The sequence below is a fragment of the Grampus griseus genome (assembly GCF_964374135.1).
Source record: "Grampus griseus genome assembly, chromosome: 6".
Classification (NCBI taxonomy): domain Eukaryota; kingdom Metazoa; phylum Chordata; class Mammalia; order Artiodactyla; family Delphinidae; genus Grampus; species Grampus griseus.
The window spans coordinates 103,188,798-103,210,583 of NC_139000.1; the positions used below are offsets into that span (position 1 = coordinate 103,188,798).

A 21,786-nucleotide genomic window follows, 5' to 3' on the forward strand; every position below is an offset into this window, starting at 1 on the left:
CCTCACTCCATCAAGAAATAGCTCCAAACTTAGAGTGCATGCTCAAAATATTCATGATGAAATCATAATCCTATATTTATAGTCTTTTGGATTGTGTATGAAATTCTGTTTCCCATGGTGTTTTTCGTTGAAAGGGCCAGACATGCAAAGCGGGCTCAGAGGATGACCCAGAGAGCATCAGCCTCAAGGAGATGCTGTTTATCATCACTGTGAACGGGATGGTTGTGTGACACCCTCCCTCTTCCCTAAGCCCTACCCACTGCCCAAGAGTCGGGTCTCCTCCCCAGCCCATTCCCAGATGGTCCCTGGTTTAATGGTCCTGTCTCATCACCCACAAAATGTGAACTGGCCTTCCCAGTAGGAAGTGGAGTGGGTGCCTAAGATCATGCCCCTGTCCTGATCCTTCCTGTCCTCTAGACTTCCTCCCCATTTTCACTGAGGGAGATGGTATGGATCTTAATGGTTGGAATTTGATGATTCTCTCCATGGCTGGGTGTCGAGAGCCCCATGCAGCAGCAGACCTGCAAAAAGCTTTTACTTCTCACCCGGGCAGTGGTGCAGGCTGATTGGTCTTTGGGCACTGTAATCCTGGCAGATCCACGGGGCAGGGAAGAGAAAAATTTCCATTCACAGACCCCATCCGTCTTGGAGATCTTATAGAAGGTCTCTCCGGATCCCACTGGAATGCGCACCAGGTCCTTGTGCTGCCCCTCCAGGGCGTGGCTGGGTGCGTGCAGAGTATAGCCCAGGGCATGTTTGGAAGACTGCCTTCGGTGCAGACACTGGATTCTCAAGACATTCTGAAAGGCCTTTTTAAACTCTTGACTGGAGCATGGGTATATAATGGGGTTGATGCAGCTGTTTAGGTATCCGAGCCAAAATGCTATTTTAAAAACTGTTTCTGAGGGCCTGAAATCAGGAAAGAAAGACCCTGGAAGAAAACACACAGATTCATACATGTTATTTGCAAGCCAACGGGCCAACTGGCTAGGAAAGTAAAGCAAACCAACAAACAAACACCTTATTATATCTTTAAAAAGTTTCAAATGATTCCCAATGCATTTGAGTTTTCACGTTTGACTGACTGTCCCCTAGGAACCCCTTGGTAATATCCTCAAAGGCCATTCTCACTTGGTCCACATGTGCAATATTATTTAAGGGAAAAGACCCAAAGGGTTAGGGCTGTGCTGGTTCTTAGTGATAAAACATTACTTGGTGTCCGCTATAAAGCTTTAAAAAATGAAAATGTGAAATTTACACTGAGTCTACATATGCAAATTGTTTTTCCTGAATTTAAAAATAAGTTGAAATCCATTCAAAAATTCATAAAAAGATAGGGTTACCTGAATGTTCCCTTTGTTCTTTGATGCAGTATTATATAGGCACAGCCTAAATAATTATGAATTCTTTCTCTCCTGAATATTGGAGTTGTATATTTTAATGAGAATCCCAAATTTATAAAATATTGACTTGGCCAACTTTGGCCAGTGATTTTTGATTATTTTCCTTTGATGATGCCTTTTGACAATTTTCCTTTGATGATGCCTTTTGACATTACAGTATACTTGTCTGCTCAAAATACTCCAGTAGCAACAAAATGCTTGTCAATAGCTTGACATGCAGGGTCCTCCACAGTGCTAAACCTACTCTAGATTTCTAACATTAATGCTTCCACTCTAAGAAGACTCACCACAAACTTTTCCCCAGATCATTGCTCATTTTTTTTGTTCTCTTAAGTTGGGTCCAGATGTCTAAAACGCTCTTTCCTGTCCTCTTCACCTATTTTAGGTGATTTAGGTGAAATCTGCTAATTTACGCGGCAGGGATCAAGTTTCAGGCGTCTTTACATCTTATGTGGTCACTATCTCATAGCTCTTGGAAGCAGAATGGCAAAAGCATGGAACCCTAAAGCAGGAACTGTCTTAGAGGCTATTTTATTCAATTTCCAAGTTAAGAAAATGATGATTAAAGGGGCTGTCACAAACTTAATAGCTACAGTACTAACATAGTGATGGATAAAGAGATATAGAACTCCAAACCCAGTGTTCTGTATTCTCTGCACAACTTTTTTCTTTTGCCTCAGCTGAATAAAGGTCTTGATTTTATGTCTTCCTTTTTGTCTCTGCTCTAGAGACCCATCAGAGTCATGAAAAGCTGATGGGTAGGCTTAAAAATCTACTCTGACAAGCAATGCCCTGAAATTTTGCAGAGACTCTCATAAATATAAACAAAGAGTAAAGTTAAATATTGCAGAGCCAGAGAAGGCAAAATGGTACAGTGATTAATGAGAGCATTTTTTCTCTCTCTGAAACACACTCCCTGATAAATTCAGTGTGTCTCAAAGAAATTAAAACACACACACACACACACACACACACAACCACACACGGAGATGATGATGATGTTAAGTGAGAAAGTATTATTCTTTAGCTCCAAAGCTTTTAACATTTTCCTATAATTATAAGTTACTCATATGGAATGTCTGGTTTGGAACAGGCTAAATACTTTACATACAATTTAATCATCATTAGTAACATCAAGAGTTACATGATTCCTACTGTATGGCACAGGGAACTCTACTCAATACTCTGTAATGACCTATATGGGAAAAGAATCTAAAAAAAGAGTGGATATATGTGTATGTATAACGGATGCACTTTGCTGTACAGCAGAAACGAACAACATTGTAAATCAACGAGACTCCAATAAAAATTTTTTAAAAGTTATATGATTCGTATCAACATCCCCATTTTACAGATGAAGAAACTGGTTTAATGAGATTGAATAATTCAACTAAAGTCACTCAGCAGATGGTTACTGGGAGAGCTGGGATTTGTAATTGGGAAGCCTGACTTTGGGGCCTTTGTTCCTTTATCGAGTCTCAAAATATATTAGAATAATACATCTCTAGGGAATGAGGATGGTGTGTAGAGAATGAGGAGGTGTACAGGTGGGGGTGTTAAATTGGAAAGATGGTTTTTCAAACTCAAGCAGAGAGGTGAAGAAAGCAGCCAATACCAACGTGAATGGTGGTTTTGTGTGAATGTCGTCAGTTCCAGAAAAAGTTCATCTTAATTCTGATGCCTACATGTTGTCCAATATTTCTTCCTGATAGTAACAGTGACAGGATTAAGGGAACCTGCTTCACAAGGCAGACCTTGGCTCAGGCTTAACGAGAATATATGAGCAGGGCATGCCCCAAGTTACCTTGTCTTGGAATTTCACTATTCTGTAAATCAGCTAGAGAGGGAAGTGTATTTCCCTTATTTGAAGAGCTTAAATTAAAAGAAAAAGAAAAAAAAAGCACATGAATTCTGAATGTGAATGCTAGTGAGGTGACTTGGGATCCTTGGAATTTCCCATAATTCCTTCAGGGACACTCTGTGCTCACAGAGCCCCGTTCTGCATTCAGACATCTCAACATTTCCTTTCAGTCCCTTTCCTCCCATTTCTCTTCTCTCCTTCGAGGCCCCCTTAATGCCAGGTCTGGCCGACGCAGCGCCAGGTCACTCTGGCCTTCCTGTTGTTGTCCACAGCTTCAGAGATAAATACTGGTCCTTTCCCTCATGTGCCCTGCTCAAGACACCCATTTCCTCACTGCAGCTGAGGTAGAGGGTGAGAAAGGAGATGGTTAAAATGAATTTACACTAAGATTTGAAAGTCAGATAGTCCAGCTTTAACCCTGCAGGAAGACTGTGTTGCTAATGCAGGCAAATGTCTAGATTTTTGCCTTTTCAGATAGTGAATGGGAGAGTCTTCTGGCCAGAGGCTTTCCCATAAATGAAGCCACTTGGTTTATCCCACCAGGTGTGTGACAGCACCTAGATGTGTTTAAACCTAGCATGATCTGCCCACTCCCAATCTGATGAGCCCACAGGGGCGGCTCATGGGACCTATTTCTCCTGCCCACTGTGTCCTTCCTCCCTTGGGGGTGATTCTCTCTTGGCAGCTCCCAGCTGGGGTTAAGAGAGAGACTCATAACTGTGCTTCTTCCAGAGGCTTTCCAAAAGTTAAGAAAAGACAGCACAAGGCTGTTTCCATCCTTATTTATATTATTCACATCTTTAAATATCTTCCTTCCCTTCATTTTTCCTCTCCTAGGAAGAGAAGATTGAGCTGGGATCAGGCTTGGAAAAGAGTTGTTGCTTCCTGGTCTCGATCAGGGTGTGCTCATCTCGGTATCCACTTCCCTGCTCAAATCTTTCCACTCAGGCACCATCTTCTCTGAACTCCTCACAATTTCTATTCCCAACCTCACTTTCTTCTCAGATCCCTCTCTTCTTGATGACGATGGTGTTTTTTAGACTAGGAAAGCAGCCGGACCATGCTTCTCTCTGTCGTCCACCCATCATGGCGTGGAGCGCCAGGGTTGAACCTGCCTGGCTTAGGGATGGGCACCTCAGACCCAGTCACTAGGTTGTAAACTCCCTCTGAGCTGGTACCATGTCAGTTTTGCTTGCTCATGGAGCTCCAGGACCCAGCACACTGCTGGCATCTCAAAGGCATCCTTCTAATTTTTGCTGAATGAATAGCCGATTCCTTGAATGACCTACCGAATGAATGAATGGTCCTCCCCATGACTCTGCTTCACAGTGTGGCCTGGTTTCTGCTCTGCCTGGGTCAGCTCTTATTTCTCTTCCTGTCCCCGCCTTCCTTCTGTTGTCTCTTTTTTCTTCGGCCCAGTTTCTGCTCAAACCTCTGCTTTTCTCTGGGCTGTTATTACACTATTTTATTTTTCCTGCTGCATCACCTGGTGTCTAACACTCTAGTTTTTCTCCCCATGCTTCACAGGAAGAGCCAGACTTTTGACTTATCCACAGAAGCATAAGGTCTCCTATTGTTCTTGTCACCGTAGGTATGTTGTGCTCTTCAACAACTTCTGTCCAGACTCTGCTTCAAGAGGAGCAAATAGCTTCCGGCTTAATTCCCGGGAACCCCTCGCCCTGCAGGCCTGGTCATCCTTTGCATATGAAATTTGCCTCATTTAATTCTTGAGCTTTGGAAAATCCCCAAGGCCCTGGGGACTCTTCCCTTCACTGAGTTTTCCTCCACGATTTGATCCTGCTGCAGAATTTCTGACTCTTCTTTTCAGGACCCTCCAAACTCCCTGATCGACTAAAACTTGGCCAGACTGAGATGGGCAGAGCATGACTGTATCCATGAACAACATCTTCACCCTTGGAGAGTCAAAATCTTGGCTTCCGTTGTCAGGGTCCCTAGATTCCAATGAGAAATTGAAACTGATGTGTTTGAGGGATGCCACTTAAGTCTCATCACTTGATGTCCCCTCCATTGGAAGCATTTGACTTTTTGTTTCTGATCTGGGGCTTATCTGTAGGCTTATGATGGTGGACACTGGGGACCATCTTAGTGAAGGCTGTGCCACTAGAGTCACATTTTAGCTACAAAGTTACAGCAAAATTTGCTCTCAACGCCCCCAATACAAAGAAAACCATTTTCCGGCCAATGTTGGTCTCCTAAGTGAGTTTTCTCCACCAGTGTTCCAGTTCACTTTAAGACACAGTGAGGATAAAAATGGAGTTCTCAAATTCCAACCCAGCACTGGTAATAGAAGGTTCCTCTTCAGTTCAGCTCTTGCAGAATCAGGGGACTCAGTATAGAAGCAGAGTCAGTCTTCTGGGTTCTAACCTCCCAGCTTCTAAGCTTCGTTTCACCTACCTGAAAACTTGACATCTTAATGACAACCTTGAGAGACATTGGGTTATGACAAACCCTAATTAGCTGGAGTCACAGAATGCTAGGGTGTGAAAAGTGGCAGAAACCTAGCAGGCACTGTCAACCTGTCCTATGCAGATGAAGGTAGTACAGATGGGAAGGGAAAGTGGTTCCCACAAAATCATCTGCTCATCTGTGGTCCAGTCAGAATGAGACCCAGACTCTGCTCTGCTTCCCCCATTTCTGCTCCTGACCTTGTGCACCATGTGGCAACCCCAGAATGGCTGGGAAGTGTTAATGGCAATATGTCTAGCTGTTGTCACAGGATGACAACAGGTTCTGCAGAGATGATGAGAAAGAAGGGGGAGGAGAGTAGTATCATCAATAACTACATCATTTTAAAAAGTTGTACTGTTCAAACACTGGGGAAAAAAAGCAGTGGGTGATGATCTTGGAAGGGCTTATCTGAAGGGTATCACATTCTGAAGACTGGAGTTTAAATGACTGCAATTAAAAAAAAATATGAACTCCAAAGCAGAAGCTAATGCTATGTGACCATAGGAGACAATAACCCTTAATCGTTTCTCTTTGTCCAACCAGTAGTCTCTGCACATGTCTGGTACCAGTCCAATGTGGCCGGTATACCTCTAATGAACAGGGGAGACACACAAGCTGTTACACAAAGAGGTGGCCAGTTCCCCAGGCCAAGGAGCTCCAGTGCCAAGCAATATTCAGGCCAGATCAGTTGGCATCTTCTGGCCAGGAAAAAAGTTCTGTCCCATTGATGTAATTCCAGAGAAAAGCTGTTGGAATCAGAGTATGAGCACAGACAGACCCAAGTTTATTGTCATCTTGGAGTCTACCAGACGCCTCCATGTTTCGCTGCTGGTTTTCCTGTGTCACAGTGACTTGCCTGAGCCCTCCTGAGGTTTATCCAGGGGCCACCCTTGGGCAGTTTTCAGCCAGACAAGAATATTTAGGTTAGCTACCTGGAATGGTGGTCAGAAATCTCTAAGAATGCTGACCGGATTAACCGCAGACTAGAACCCTAGGCTCTCAACCCAAGATTCATGGATAGACTTCCCATGAAATGAAATACAGTCTGTGTATGAACAGAGATTTTCCTGAGAACAGGAATTCAGCTTTTGTCAGCTGCACACAGTGGTCTTGGAGACGCAAAAGATGGCGGAGCCTGCCTCCCAGCTACTGAGCAAAAGCTGAGCAAAAGCTGAACCTCTGGCTGGGGCACGTCATTTAGCCCATATGTCCTGATAAGAGCATCCAGCTTACGAACGTGGTAAGAGGATGCCAGTTTACACCTCTTTAGAAGGACCTGCTCTTTTCTTCTCCTAGTTAACTGGGACTTGAAATAGCACAGCTCTCATCTTGTGCCTCTGAGGGCAGTCATCTGATTGCTCCCTGGAGAGAGTTAATATGTTGGGTCTTTTCTGAACTTTCTGGAGGGAAACTTGAATAGCAATCAAGGTGAGGAAGGATGGTGTGGGAGGGTGTAGTGAGCAGGGGAAGAGAGGCACATTGTTTGCTGGGTATATAGCATTGAACAGAACAACTCTGGAGCACTGTGGGGACCCAGTGGAGGATGGGAGCGCTGCCCCTTTTCTCTTTTTCTGGGGACTGAGGTATATCAGCCTATGGTTACTGTTGTCAAAAACCACTGCTTCTTCCAACCATGGTGGGGAAAAAGGTTGGTTGGGGAGACATTTTCTCATACCTCATACTTCTGCAAGTGGGAGACATTCTTCATGGGATCTTTCTGGCTGGTCAAGTGTCATTCTGCAGAATCAGGGATTTTATCCTGGAGGAGTCCAAGCTGCTCGAAGTAAAGCTCTTCAAAGAGTTCCTCTCTCCAGTTACCGAAGCCCCAAACAGTATTTCTCCTTTTAGCAAAGAGGACTGTGTCTCCCAGAACGTGCATGTGAGGCCCCCAAACCCACGATGACTCGGGAGAGAATGACTCTGACCCAGGTGCACTCGACCCACCATGTACATTTCCCTAGAAGAGCTCTTTGTGTTGCCTGTTTCCTTTTGAAATGAATACATAATTCAAACGATTTCAACAGATTGCAAGATTTTTTTCTCCTTTACTTAACAAAATATATTTTGATTCAGGAAAACGATAGTAATTAAGTCACATGTTCTTTTGTAGGTTGTTTCCTCAAAAGCAATCTCCTTTCATAAACCAACTTATTTTCCAAACTTTGCCTTTTTTCATTAAGGTCACCATTGTTTCATGAGTCTCACATTAGAAGCATCTTCTTATCATCTCTACAAAAGCTTTCTCCTACCACCCAGTGTAAAGAAGAGGTATCCTCAAGCCTACACCTGTGAGTGTACGATTTCTTTCAAAAAATTTTTCTTTTTCCTTTTTTTGTGATGAGGATGTTTAAGATCTACCCTCTTAGCAAATTGCAAATATGCTACTGTATTATTAACTATAGTTACCATGCTGCACGTTCTATTCCCAGGACTTATTTGTTTTATAACTGGAAGTTTGTTATCTTTTGATCCATTCACCCATTTCATACCCTGTAAGTCGTCTTGTTTACTTGTTTTCTTTGACAGTCTCATTCTCCAGAGTGTCTAATAAGCACTCCAATGGTTTTCTTTTGGAAAACCAAAACTGTCAAAAACGATACCCAAGTCTGTGCCAGGAGGGATGATTAAAGAAACCTGTGGGGAGATGGCCAGAAGGGAAGAGGGCAGATTGAAAGGGGGGAACTCGAGGTCCTAGGTTAGGTTTTAGGGAAAACATCCTGATATCCATCCTGGAGATCTGTGTCTTCTGGAGGGAAAGAAGGGCTGGGAGGAGAAATCCCAGGGCTGTTGTCATGAGACACACCTGTGTAGAGGCATGTGTGACACTCTGAGGCCCAATGACAGTGAGTCACACCGAGTGAGAATGGCATTTGCTCTTCTGTGGTCCAGGCTGCTGGTGGCTCCAGGGTACCCATGCTCCTTGGCAACATGGGGGCTTCACACACGCACATCTAGGGCCTAAGGTGCTATGAGACGTCATCTGGTCACATCCAAGGGGATGGGACAGAAAGCAGTGGAAGCCATGAGGGAAAATTCCCAGAAACAACCAAAGGAAGGGGAGGTTTTTCAAGGGGATAAGGGAACCTCGTAATAGTGAGATCGGCCAAGATATGTGTTGTACATGATCTTTTTGTTGCTGATAAGATCAAGTTCAAGCTCATCACCTTGTCATTCAAGGCCCTTCATCATTTGGTTTCACCAGCCTTAACACGACATTCTCTCCCGTTATTCATTCACTTAACAAGTAATTTGCTTAGTGCCTTCTACGAGACAGGCACTGTTGTAGACATTGGAGATAGAATGATCAGGAAAATGCACAAGGTTCCTGCCCTTGGAGTTTACATTTTATAAGTATTTCCAATAAATACCTGTTGAACTGAATTGTGAATTTCCAACAGCAAGGCTATCTTCTTGCCATGGTTGACTTTTCACTGTAACTGTTAATCCACCAAGGTGACTATGGCCTCTGCTCACACGGTTGTCACCTTCATCCTCCTGCTCCTCTCTCAGTGACCTTCCCTCTCCCCTAGTCAAACTTGGATTCCTTCAAAATCTCTCTGTCTTCAAAATTGTGCTTAAAATCCAGCTCATCCGTGAACCTTTCCTTCTTGATAGTGTAACTTGTTTTCTCACCTCCCCTAAGCATTCGACCTTAATTCCTTTTCTCTATATAGCACTCATCACCATCTTCTATGCTTATTTCTTCTTTGTCCCTTTCCTTGAATACGAACTCCTTGAAGGCTGAGGTTTTTGTCTTTTCATTTCACTGCTATGTCCGCAATGCCAACAACAGTTTATAACATAGAGGAGGCTCACAACAAATACTGTTGAACAAATACCACAATCCTTACTTTTAATGTCTCTCTAAAGACACATACGACTCCTTATCCTTCCTTTAAATTTCCTTCAGTGACGAACAAAATTCTCAATAAATGTGTATCAGATCAATGGATGACATTTGTTGATGGAAGAAAAGGACATTTTGTATAAAACTCCTGCTTCAACCACTTAAAGGTGGAAATACACTCTTAAATGGAGGAGAGCCTGTCTTAACTCCCATTCCAACACTTTATCTTCCCGATCTTCAAGACACTCATATTTACACAAAAATAAAACCATTGTACAAATAATTTTATACAGCTAAGTTGTAGACACTTCATAAAATGATTACTTCCAGTACTTATAAAGACATTTTATAGGGCCCTGTAGGAAAGGTCAGAGCCTGTCATTAAGATGCGATAGTCATCAACAGTCTCGCATATTTGTGGGATGTGAATCCAAGGCCAAACACCACAAATCCGAAACAGTGACAGAAACAACCAAAATCGGTCGCCCAGGGAGGAAGCATGGGAGTTCCTCACGATGGGGTGCCTTCATGTTCAGCTTAAAGGCTACTGCAGGCTCTGTTCCAGGGTCTGGCCACCAGGGACATGGGGATGTTGGCCATGTAAGAGGTGAGAGGTGAGAGGTCAGAAGTGACCAGGGGAGCCAGCAGGGACTGTTGACTCCGGACTGATGGTAACGATATGGAATCTGAGTTCTCTGGACAAGTCCCTACTTGGAAATGACATCCCAGGTCCTCTCACTGGCCACTGGGTCACCCAGAGGCATGTCCCCTGATGCTGTAGGCATCCTCCAGGAATATCATCTAGTTCAGTTCAAGGTAGAATATGAAAAACACTTTGCTCTCCACCGGGAGCTCCTGTACATCCCCTTCCCCTGCCTGGGTTACACCAGGGATGGAGATTGCCTTTGGCCCCTGCTACTTCTCCCCAGCCCTAGACTCAAGCTGGACCAGACCAGCAGAATGCCTGACCTCCATCAAAAGCAGATGGTATTCAAACTGACATAACACACACGCATAGGCATTTTACTAGCTTATTTTTCAAAATAAAAGGTGCTTTTGGGGAAGCTGTAATCTGACTTCTAAATATAGCTGGGCAAACTAATTTTAAAATGCAGAAAAGGGTTGGGAAAATTTACTTTTTAATTTTAAAAGGCAATAGAGTATGTCCCTGTTTTGATTATAGACACCTTTGAAAAAAAGAAATGACTATGCCCCCATCTTTCATAATAAATGCAATGCTGAGACATCTCAGTTTTGCTTGCAGGAGACATTCTCATTCTTTTCCAACTTAACCAAGCCTTTTGCAGTCTCAACTGAGAACTGTCTGACACTCTAAGGGGGGAGATGGAGGTCAGGAAAGCGCATCCATTTCCATGGTTTCAATTTCTTTTTTTGCCTTGATGAATTCTCCAATCTCTATCCTGAGGCCCTAAGCTGGCTCCTAAGTTCCGGTTCTGTATACACAACTATTACCAGACATTTTTCCTGATGTTCCCGAACCATCTCATCCTTTAACATAACCAAACTGAGTTCACTGTGTCTCACAAAACCTACTCTTCCTTCTCTGGTCCATCCTCAGTAGATGGTACCCCTTCCCTAAGTTGTCCCAGCCAGAAACCCACTGTCATCCTCAACCCTTCACTCTCCCAACTCTTCCACTCCATCCAGCCACCCGGTGCAGACCACAGAACCTTCATTCTTCTTGTCACCATCCATCCTAGTTCCGGCCGCCATCATTTCTAGCTAGGATCCCGCATCAGCTTACCAACTAAGCTTCCTGAGTCTCATCTCGCTGCCTTCCAACCTACTTTCACATTGTAGCCGGAGAGAGTCTGAGAAAACAAGGCTGATTTTATCTTCCTTGATTAACTCATTTCAGTGACTCCTCACTGAATTCAAGACCTAGCACAAATCCTGTACTAGGACTTATTAGGTTCATGGGTCTGGGAGAGTGAAAATCCACTTTGCTAGATAACTAGTTAGTAGACTACGGTGATCCCAGTGCCATTCAAAGACTCCAGTTAGTATTATAGAAAAGTAGAAAATTATAACCAACAGGAATAACGGTGTGTGACTGTTACCTCAAGTGAGTGAGAGAGCATTTTTGTTCGCTAGGATAGGGTTTAGGTTACAGAGGTATCATTAAGGAGTCCTTAATCCTAAGGAACAAATATTTGGCTTCCAGGCAGAATCATGCCCACTAAAAAGTCTTCTCAAGGTCAAGGAATAGAAAGCACTTATGAATTTCCAGCCGTTCCAGTGATAGTGATGACAATGGTTCAGAGAGTTTTGCAACATCTGGAAGGTCTGAGTTGGGAATAAAGATGCCTGGAGGATAAACATGGAAAATGGTGAAGAAAAAGCAAAGGCACAGACAAATGCCTTCGAGGCTTCCTGAAAAGAACTAATCCCTGCTGCATGGTGTGATTTTCTGTTACCAAAAACAGTCATGTTTCTAAGGAAAGGTTGTTCCCCACTGTGGTGGTTCCCCTCTGAAATGCCCACCCAGTATCTGCTCCTCAGGTGATTAATTCAGAACTCACTAGATAATCACAAACAATAGTTTTTGGATGCACTGTTAGAAAAAGTAGTTTCCCTCAGCAACTCCAGCCCAGCTGGGTTCAGTCCCCAGGCAAGTGTGGAAGCAGCAGAACTTTCGCCTGGACTAGTTGTCAATTTGTCTCTCTCATTCACAGAAAAATTTCCATGGGAAGAGAAGAAAGCTACAATTTGTAGCATGAAAATAATGACACTTATTGTTGTCTCTTATTCCAGTTTGATTCTGGTGAGTTAGAAGTTAGCTCCACTTTACGTCTCGAGATGCTATCAGTGTTAGCAAGTGGCTGGCTTAGGAACATGCTAGAACCTGGGGCTCTGGCAGGTTTCCATTTTCCTAGTAGTTTGGTTTTTTTCAGAAAGCTTACATATCTAAGAATAACTAAAGAGGGATGCTATTAGCAGCAGGGAGACCAACTAGGAGACTAGTACATTAATCTGTCTTAGATTTCTGACCAATGGCTAAAAGCTGTAGGAAATCAGATTTGGGCTGCCCTGAAAATAAGTCTTAGCATCAGTGAAAGTATCCTAAGATAGGATGTATAACCACTCACTGAAGCATCATACTGGGGACCCAAGCATCATAAAGCATCCTATTAAAACACTCTTAAGGGACCCTTCTAACCCGGAAGTTTTAGAACTCCCTAGGAAAGCAAACAGTAGTACTGGGGGACAAAACATTGGTTGTTGTGAATGTCTTGCTTCCTTTTTAATACTGCAATAAAGAAATTGTGCATTGGAAGGATTTTAAGAGGCACATACACATAAGAATATGGACATGTTATTGGATCTGACAATTTACTCAGCTGATATAACTTTTTCTGGGAATGGCATGTATTTCAATAATCTGTAAATTTTCTTCGTAGTCTATTTGGGATCCAGCATACATATTTTGATCTAACTTGTTGTTGAAATTATTTATAACCACTTCCCATAAACTCTTGAGGCACCTAGAGCCAAGCGGACATCTGGGCTACAAATAGAGAAGGATGTGAATATGCAGAAAGAGTAACGCACGTGCTCAGGGTTACACAGCTGGTGAGCAGAAGGGCTATAGATTAAAAATTCTTGTCTTCAGACTGCCGGTTCATAAACCTTTCTATTCATTAATACACTGAATTTTTCAATTGCAAGAGTAGAAATAGCTCTGATTATTTGGGAGTGCTCAGAGAATCTGCTCTAAGAAATATGGATGCCATCAAGATTATTATCTGTAGCTAGCATTTAGATATTAAGTATATAGCTTGAGCCCTTGCTTATTTTTTGAGCTCATGACCCATACATGCATCTCCACTTAGATGTCTCACAGGAACCTCAATATTAATCTGTCCAAAATGACACCCTAATCTGTTTGCCTTCCAGTATTCCCCATCTCTATAAATGATATTTAACATTCACTCATTTGTTTGTGACAAAAACATGGCAGTCAATCCTGATACCTTCTTGATATCTCCAATAGACTATACCTCCTAACAATGCCCAAGTCTTTGCACATCCCTCTGTCTCACTGTCATGGCCCAATCCAAGCCACCACCATCTATCATCTGCAAGAGAATCTTCTCATTGGTCTCCTGCATGCATGTGTCATCCTCCTTTTTCTCTAGGATGATCTTTATGAAATGCAACTAACTCCAATTCCGTGACATCTCTGCCTATATGTCTCAAGTGCTTTCCAGTGCTCTCAGATGAAATCCACAATCACTAACACGGCTCATCAGGCCATACGATCTGGTCTTGCCTCTCTCTCCTAATCTGCCTTGCATACCTTCCATGACGCCTCCAATCATCCTCACCTTCTCTCAATTCTCTGCCCCAGGACCTTCACACCTGCTGTTCCCTTTACATGTAATGTTCTCTCCATCTCCATCCCCTTTGTGGTGCTTACTCTTCCTCATCCTTTAGGTCTAAGATTAAATTCCAGCTCTTCAGGAAAACTATCTCTGATCTCTCTCTACCCACCTACACATTCCGGATTGCACCTAGGAATTCTCTTGTTAAATGCAACCAAAACATCCTATACTCTTCATTCCTAACACTTGTCACAATTGTTCTTATATGATGACGTGTATGATGATTTGCTTAATGTCTTTCCCTATATAAATTTCATCAAGATAGGAATTGTGCCTGGCACAGCAGAGGCATTTAGGAAATATTCATGAAAAATACTCACATTCACTGAGCACTCATATGCCAGACATCGTGCAATACATTTTGCAAACATTATCCCATTTAACTCCTCCCTACAGCCCTATGTGGACATATTCTCACCCCCATTTTACAGATGAAGAAACTGAGGCTTAAGGAGTTTAATTCACAACTAAAGAAACAGCTGAGCTCAGCTTCAAACCCAGTCCTGTTTGACACCAAAGCTTATGCTTTTAACCTCCAGATTACGCTAAGAGTAGGTCTCTGCTTTGGGGGCTTTCTAATGAAAATAGTGTTCACTGTTACAATGCTCAAAGTTCAAAACAAAAACAATCATCCGAGTGGCCAAGAAAATTAATCACACATCTTATGTACTATTTTTCAGAAAGCAGAGAAATGTATAATTCAAATCACTGAAACAACAATAAATTCCTCCAAGTTAATAATTTTGTTTGTTCGGGTTAGATATGATTGGCCACGTGAAAAACTGTGAACATTATATTCTGTCAAAAAACCTTTGACAAAACTCTTAATAAAGTAGGCTTAGAAAACAATCAGGTTAGACTAGGTCAGAAGGTATGATTCGTCATTTATTTAAAAAAATTAGAGTCCAGGCCTAAAAGGAGAACTGAAATCTTCAGTTCTTGAACATGGAGAGTAGGAAAAAGTGAAGGAGAGCAAAATGAAAATAGTCACCATCTATTGTGGTGCATAAAAATACCAATTCCTGGGCTTCCCTGGTGGCGCAGTGGTTGAGAGTCCGCCTGCCGATGCAGGGGACACGGGTTCGTGCCCCGGTCCGGGACGATCCCACATGCCGCAGAGTGGGCTATGGCCGCTGAGCCTGCGCGTCCGGAGCCTGTGCTCCGCAACGGGAGGGGCCACAACAGTGAGAGGCCCACGTACCGCAAAAAAAAAAAAAACAAAAAACAATTCCTGCTACAGACTCTTTAGAGCTGCTCCTTGTTCCTGGGAAGGAAATCCTGAATGCTCACTTACTGGTCTACTGTTAAGGGCAGGTTTCCTACCTTCTCTGTGCCTCAGTTTCCTCCTACAGGTAAGCACAGTGCCTGGCTGTAAGCACACATTACATCTGAGCGATTTCTTCTTGCATATATGTCAGTTCTGCGTCTAGTTTCAGGGTATCTCCCTCATTCATTAGTGCTGATCTTGTCTATTTTTAACCTTCAGGGATACTTTCCAAGGTCAGAAACCAGACCTTCTGGTTATCCATGAGTATATCTTCCTATCGAGATGCATCTGGGATTCTTGTTCTGACAGTAGGACTCTGGTCTCCTGTGAGCCCTTCCTGACAACATTTCTACTTGATTGTCTCCTTAAACAGTGATCAGCCAGGTACCTCACCTGTCATTTTCTCAAAGCAGCTGCTCTGAGAATTCCCAGGTACTTGGAGAGAACTTTGACCCTTATTCACTGTATTGGGGGGAAAAGTTCATTCACACTGACGTGGGTTCCCATTTCTTGGATAGCCTGCTGCCTGATAAAACCTAACTTTGGCAACAAAAAGGAAAGGTATAATTTTGTCCGTTTGAGAATTTTCTTGGACTGGGTTGAGTCTAGTTACGTAAATAGTAGGTGCTTTTCCAAGTTGTGCTGTGTCCAGACTAGGGCTAGAGCCACACGCTCATTCCATTGCATTTCTCTCTTGCATCCCCTCCTCACTAAGGGGCACCTGGCCTTTCTACCACCTGGCACTTTGTTTCTTATTTTTGTCTGTTTTAGATGAAAAGGCTCTTAGGAGTGAGGCATAGTTTTCTTGGTTTTGTCTTCAAAGTTTTTAAAGTTTCACAGTCCCATAAAACCTGCAAGAATTCTTCAGAGACCATGGGAGTGACGATGGCGGTTCTCGTAATAATAACAATAAAAACAGATGTTAATTATTGAGCACTTTCAAGTGTCCAGTATTGTGTTAAGTGCTTTTCATGAATCACCTCATTAACTCATCACAACCCTATAAGGTTATACTGTTTATCCCCATTTTGCAGATGAGGAAAATGGGACTTGGGGAGTTTAATAACTTGGCACAGAACAATCAGCTAGTAAGAGTGAAGCTGTGTTCAGATCCACCTCTGTTTGTCTCCAGATCCTGCACTGCACCCCGTAATACTGAACTTGTCAAACAAACCAATCAAAAAAGGAGAAAACCTAAATAGACATTTCTCCAAAGAAGACATACAGATGGCCAACAGGCATATGAAAAGATGCTCAACATCGCTAATTATTAGAGAAATGCAAATCAAAACTACAATGAGGTATCACCTTACGCCGGTCAGAATGGCCAACGTCAAAAAGTCTACAAATAATAAATGCTGGAGGGGATGTGGAGAAAAGGGAACCCTCTTGCACTGTTGGTGGGAATGTAAACTAGTAGGGCCACTATGCAGAACAGTATGGAGATTCCTTAAGAAGCTAAAAATAGAGTTATAATATGATCCAGTAATCTCATTCTTGGGCATGGGTCCCCAAAAGATGAAAACTGTAATTTGAAAAGATACATGCACTCCAATATTCATAACAGCACTATTTACAAGGGCCAAGACATGGAAACAACCCACGTGCCCATCAACAAGTGATTTATTTAAGAAGATGTGGTATAATATATTAAACACACACAATGCAATATTACTCAGCCATTAAAAAACTAATGAAATATTGCCATTTGCAGCAACATGGATGGACCTAGAGAGTATCATACTAAGTGAAGTAAGTCACATAGAGGAAGACATATAACCTATGGAATTAACAGATGCAAACTACTTTACATAAAGTAGATAAGCAGTAAGGATTTACTGCACAGCACAGGGAACTATATTCAATATCTTGAATCACTATATTCAATATCTTCTTTTATATATATATATATATAACTGAATCACTTTGCTGTACACTTGAAACTAACACAGTGTTGTAAATCAACTATATTTCAATAATAAAACAAAAACAATGACTACACACCTATTAGAATGGCCAAAATCTAAAACACTGACAACACCAAATGCTAGTGAGGAGGTGGAGCAACAGGAATTCTCATTTATTACTGGTGGGAATGTGAAAATAGTACACCACTTTGGAAAATAGTTTGGTGGTTTGTTTTTTTTACAAAACTAAACATACTCTTACCATGCAATCCAGTAGCTTATGCTTCTTGATATTTACCCAAAGGAGTTGAAAACTTATCTCCACAGAAAAACCTGCACATGGATGTTTAGAGCAGCTTGATTCATAATTGCCAAAACTTGGAAGCAACCAAGGTGTCTTTCAGTAGGTGAATGGATAAATAAACTGTGATACATCCAGACAATGGAATGTTATTCAGTGATAAAAAAGAAATGAGCTATCAAGTTGTGAAATGACACGGAGGAACCTGAAATGCATATTACTAAGTGAAAGAAGCCAATGTGAAAAGGTAAATACTGTATGATTCCAACTATATATGATATTCTGGAAAAGACAAAACTATGCACATAGTAAAAAGATCCATGGTTGCCAGAGGTTAGAGGGGAGGGAGGGAGGGATGAATAGGTGTGGCATGGAGAATTTTTAGGGCAGTGAAACATTTGTATGTTACTGTAATGGTGGATACATGTCATTGTACGTTTGTTCAAACCCATGGAATGTACAACACTAAGAGTGAACCCTAATGTAAACTGTGGACTTTGGGTGATTATGACATGTCAATGTAGGTTCATCAATTGTAATGAATGTAGGATGCTGGTCGGGGATGTTGATAATGAGGGAGGCTGTGTGTGTGTGGGGAGTATATGGGGAATCTCTGTACTTTCCTCTCAATTTTGCTGTAAATCAAAACCTGTTTAAAACTTTTATATGAAAATGAAAAAACCTTTCAGAGTTAAAAAAAATTAAATATGTACTGTTTGTGAAAGAACCAAAATAAAAAACGAAATATCATTATATGGCTAAAAGAAAAATGTAGTTTGGAATTACACACACACACACACACACACACAAACCAACATGGGGTAGCACTATTAGTATCAAACAAAACAGAATTCAAAGTGCAAGGCATTTCATGGGATAAAGATGCTTATTTTATGTTGATAAAAGGCATACTTCCCAATAGAGCTGTATTTGTTAAATTTTATGTATCAAATGATATCAAATATATATGTATGTGTGTATATGTATAGATATTAAAATGCTCTTAGGAAAAGATTGATAAAGCCGTACTCATAGTAGAATGACTAAAATATAAACTCAGCAAAATATCTATTGATAATTTTTCAGTTGAAGAGTAAATCAAAACTGCAATGACAGACAACTTAGAAAATACTGACATCTGAAGTTCATATAATTTTTATGTGTTATAAAATATATTCTTCTTTTGATTTTTTTCAATCATTTAAAAAATGTAAAAATCATTCTTAATTCACAGGCCTTCAAAAAAAGGAAGCAGCTTGTATTTGGCCCATGGGCCACAGCTTGCTAATACCTAAAGAAGGATTTATCCCTCACTTTAAGGGGAATTTGTTTGAGATTAGAAATATTTTTTTCTGTTCTTTCCTTGATTATTAAAAATGTTTTTTAGGAACAAAGGTGTCTAAAATTATAATTAATGAACAATGTTCTAGAAGGCACAGTCAATGCAATGGCAGAAGAAAAGAAACGGGATATAATGGAAAAGACAACTTATTGTTATTTGTATACTGCATACTAATGATTTGTTGCCTGGAAAACAAATGGTGTATTTTATCCTAAAAAATCATATTTCTTAGCTTTGACTACTAAAAAGACCTAGAAACAATGAACAATGCAGTGTAATAAGTCTCCTACTAGACTGTGACCTCAAATACTGTTTCCCACTAAAAAGAACCAAGGATTCTTGGAGAAATCGGGTCTGGGCAGGAAACAGACAAAAACAGACACGAATATGGTAGTCATGAGAAACCATGGGATCATGTCAAAAGGACTCAGGAACTAACCTGAAGAAGTTGCCACCGGCCAAAGTTGGCACAGTTTGAGGCTTGATAAGGATTTTAAAAAAGTATTAATCATCACAGTAAGGATTAATAATGTGCTTCAATCTACAAGTTTGAATCAAGCATTTATCCTGCCTCTCTTGTAAAATCTATACCTCAACTACTCAAATAGTTGATGAGTGGAAGTTGCTCCTTTTAGATGTTTTCCAGCTAATAATAAATGAAGGTAGAATGACAGAGAATAGATAGAATGTAACCATTTTGTGATCCTAATAAGTAAAGCAAATTGATGAATTGAGGCAGAGGTCATCATTATCGATAGAGAGAACCAATAAACATTATGTACCTCCTGATGGAAGTACACCATCAGGGCATTAATTTTAAAATGAAATCAAACATCTGATAAAGGCTTTTGGTTCTAATGACCAATTTCCAGGAAATACAAGGAGAAAAGGAACATGACAACACACGGATGAAGTCAGCGGAATCTAGACTATGGAAAACTGTGCATTCAAATAAAATAAAAATAAAATTTTTAAGGAAAAGGAAAAAAAAGAGATGAAGGGGGAACTTGTAGGGTGAAAAAGACTTGAGACACATAAAACCAACCATAATATATGAACCTTATTTGGATCTCAATTTAAACAAAAAGATTATAATAGTATTATTAAAAAATTGGAGAAATGTAAACACTGACTGGATATTTCATAATAAGTAATAATTGTTGACTTTCCTCTTAGAAATGATAATGATATTATGGTTATGCTTTTCAAAAATGAGTATTGTATAGAGGTACATAGTGAAAAATTTGCAGATGAATCAATGTGCTGTCTAGAATTTGCTTCGAAAGCATCTGCATGGAGTAGGGAATTTGAATAAAACGAACGGTCTACATCTCTATTTATAATTGTTAAAACTGGGTGATAGGGCAGCCTCATTACCCTGTTCTCTCTACTTTTGTATTTGTATTTGATAATTTGATAATAAAAATTTAAAAAATTAAAAAAGAATGAAAGCATATAACTATCAAAACAGTTCACTTCTTACCTGATTAACTTCTAATTTGGTAACATCAACAGATGTAATCCACATAAACAAAAGCTCTTTGAGGGTCTCAATAATTTTTAAAATTGTAAAGGAGGCCTGAGACCAAAAAGTCTGAGAACTGCTGTACTCAAGTGTTTATTAAGGATACAGAGAAAAAAAAGGAAAAATGTCAAGGGAAAAGTGGTCAAGATGTAGTAATTACTTCAGTAAATAATCATTAAACACTATGTCCAAAGTACTGAAATGAAACTGGAGGGATAAAAGTTATCCTCAGGCTGTCAAGCTGGCTGTCTGATTCCAAGTCAGACACCAATCGTTATCTGCATTGACAAGGAAGTTAGCTTTCAATAATTCCTAGTGATGATCCAAATTATCTGCTCTTTTAGCTGAGTGGATGGGCAAAGCTTTGAACATCTCTCACTAAGAAAAGCGTAGCTTTACTAACCCATGGAGAAAACGTGTTCTAAAAAGGACTCCTAATATATTCAGCAGATCCAAATACACTTATCCCTTTGCTTATACAAGTCATCAACACTAACAGTTCTCACCTACCTCCTGCTTATTCTCATTTACTTTTGTTCCAAGGACATTTTTCAGAGATACTAGTTCATTTTTCTTGACATATCATTTAATGCATGGGTAGGGAAAGCCAACTTCTTTGATTATCTGGAGTCTAATGAAAAATAAGGCTAGAAAGGTATATGCCTGCAAAAAAGACACAAAACTGTAAAATATTCTAAACTTTACAAGAAGAGTATATTTTAGGAATTATGTAGGTTACCATTCTTCAAAACCCAAATGGAGGGTTACTTCTTTAAGAAACTTTTCCAAAACACTTCTCACCCACCACCAACCCCATGTCAAAATTAAATACTCCCTTGTGCTCCTCTGAGCACTTTGATTTTCATCTTATGTCCTTTATTAATTTCTTGTATATGACAATTTATTACATTACTTTCTCCTTTGCTTCCCTGCCTAGGGAGGTCTTTTTGAGCAGGTACTTTGCCTTATTCATATTTGATTCTCAACAATGTGGTACATGGTGCCAATTTTCAGTAATGGACGTTAAATTTAATTAGCTAAAAAATCCTAAGAGTTACTTACCTATGTTGCATTTGTTTATTTAATGTGTGTAGTTCTGAACGTTACCAACTGCCTTGATCTATTGTCATTTACGTAAAACATTACTTTCAAGGAGCGTGGGGTACATATTCTTTTTCAGTTCACATAGTACACTCACCAAGATAGACCATAAGCTGCTTCATGAAACAAGTCTCATTTCATTTAAAAGTACTGAAATCATACAAAGTCTGACTACATAAGAAATTAATAATGATAACATATGTAAGAAAACCCACACTATCTTATAATTATGCAATATATTTCTAAATAATTCATGAATTAAAGATGAAATCAGGAGGGATATTAGAAAATATTTTGAACCAATAGGTAATGAAAATAAAACACACTAAAATGAATGGGATGCAGCTAAGGCACGCA

At 40.6% G+C, this 21,786-nt stretch overlaps 1 protein-coding gene across 1 annotated transcript in view; it reads right to left on the reverse strand.

Moving 5' to 3' along the window:
• Positions 1–413: 413 nt before the first annotated feature.
• Positions 414–21,786, reverse strand: part of ADRA1A (adrenoceptor alpha 1A) — a gene marked incomplete at both ends in the record, with an annotated part of 81,194 nt that continues 59,821 nt past the window's right edge. Inside the window, one exon of the mRNA XM_082657287.1 lies at positions 414–931. Coding sequence (XP_082513413.1) covers positions 414–931 — 518 coding nt within the window. The remainder of the gene's footprint in view (positions 932–21,786) is intronic.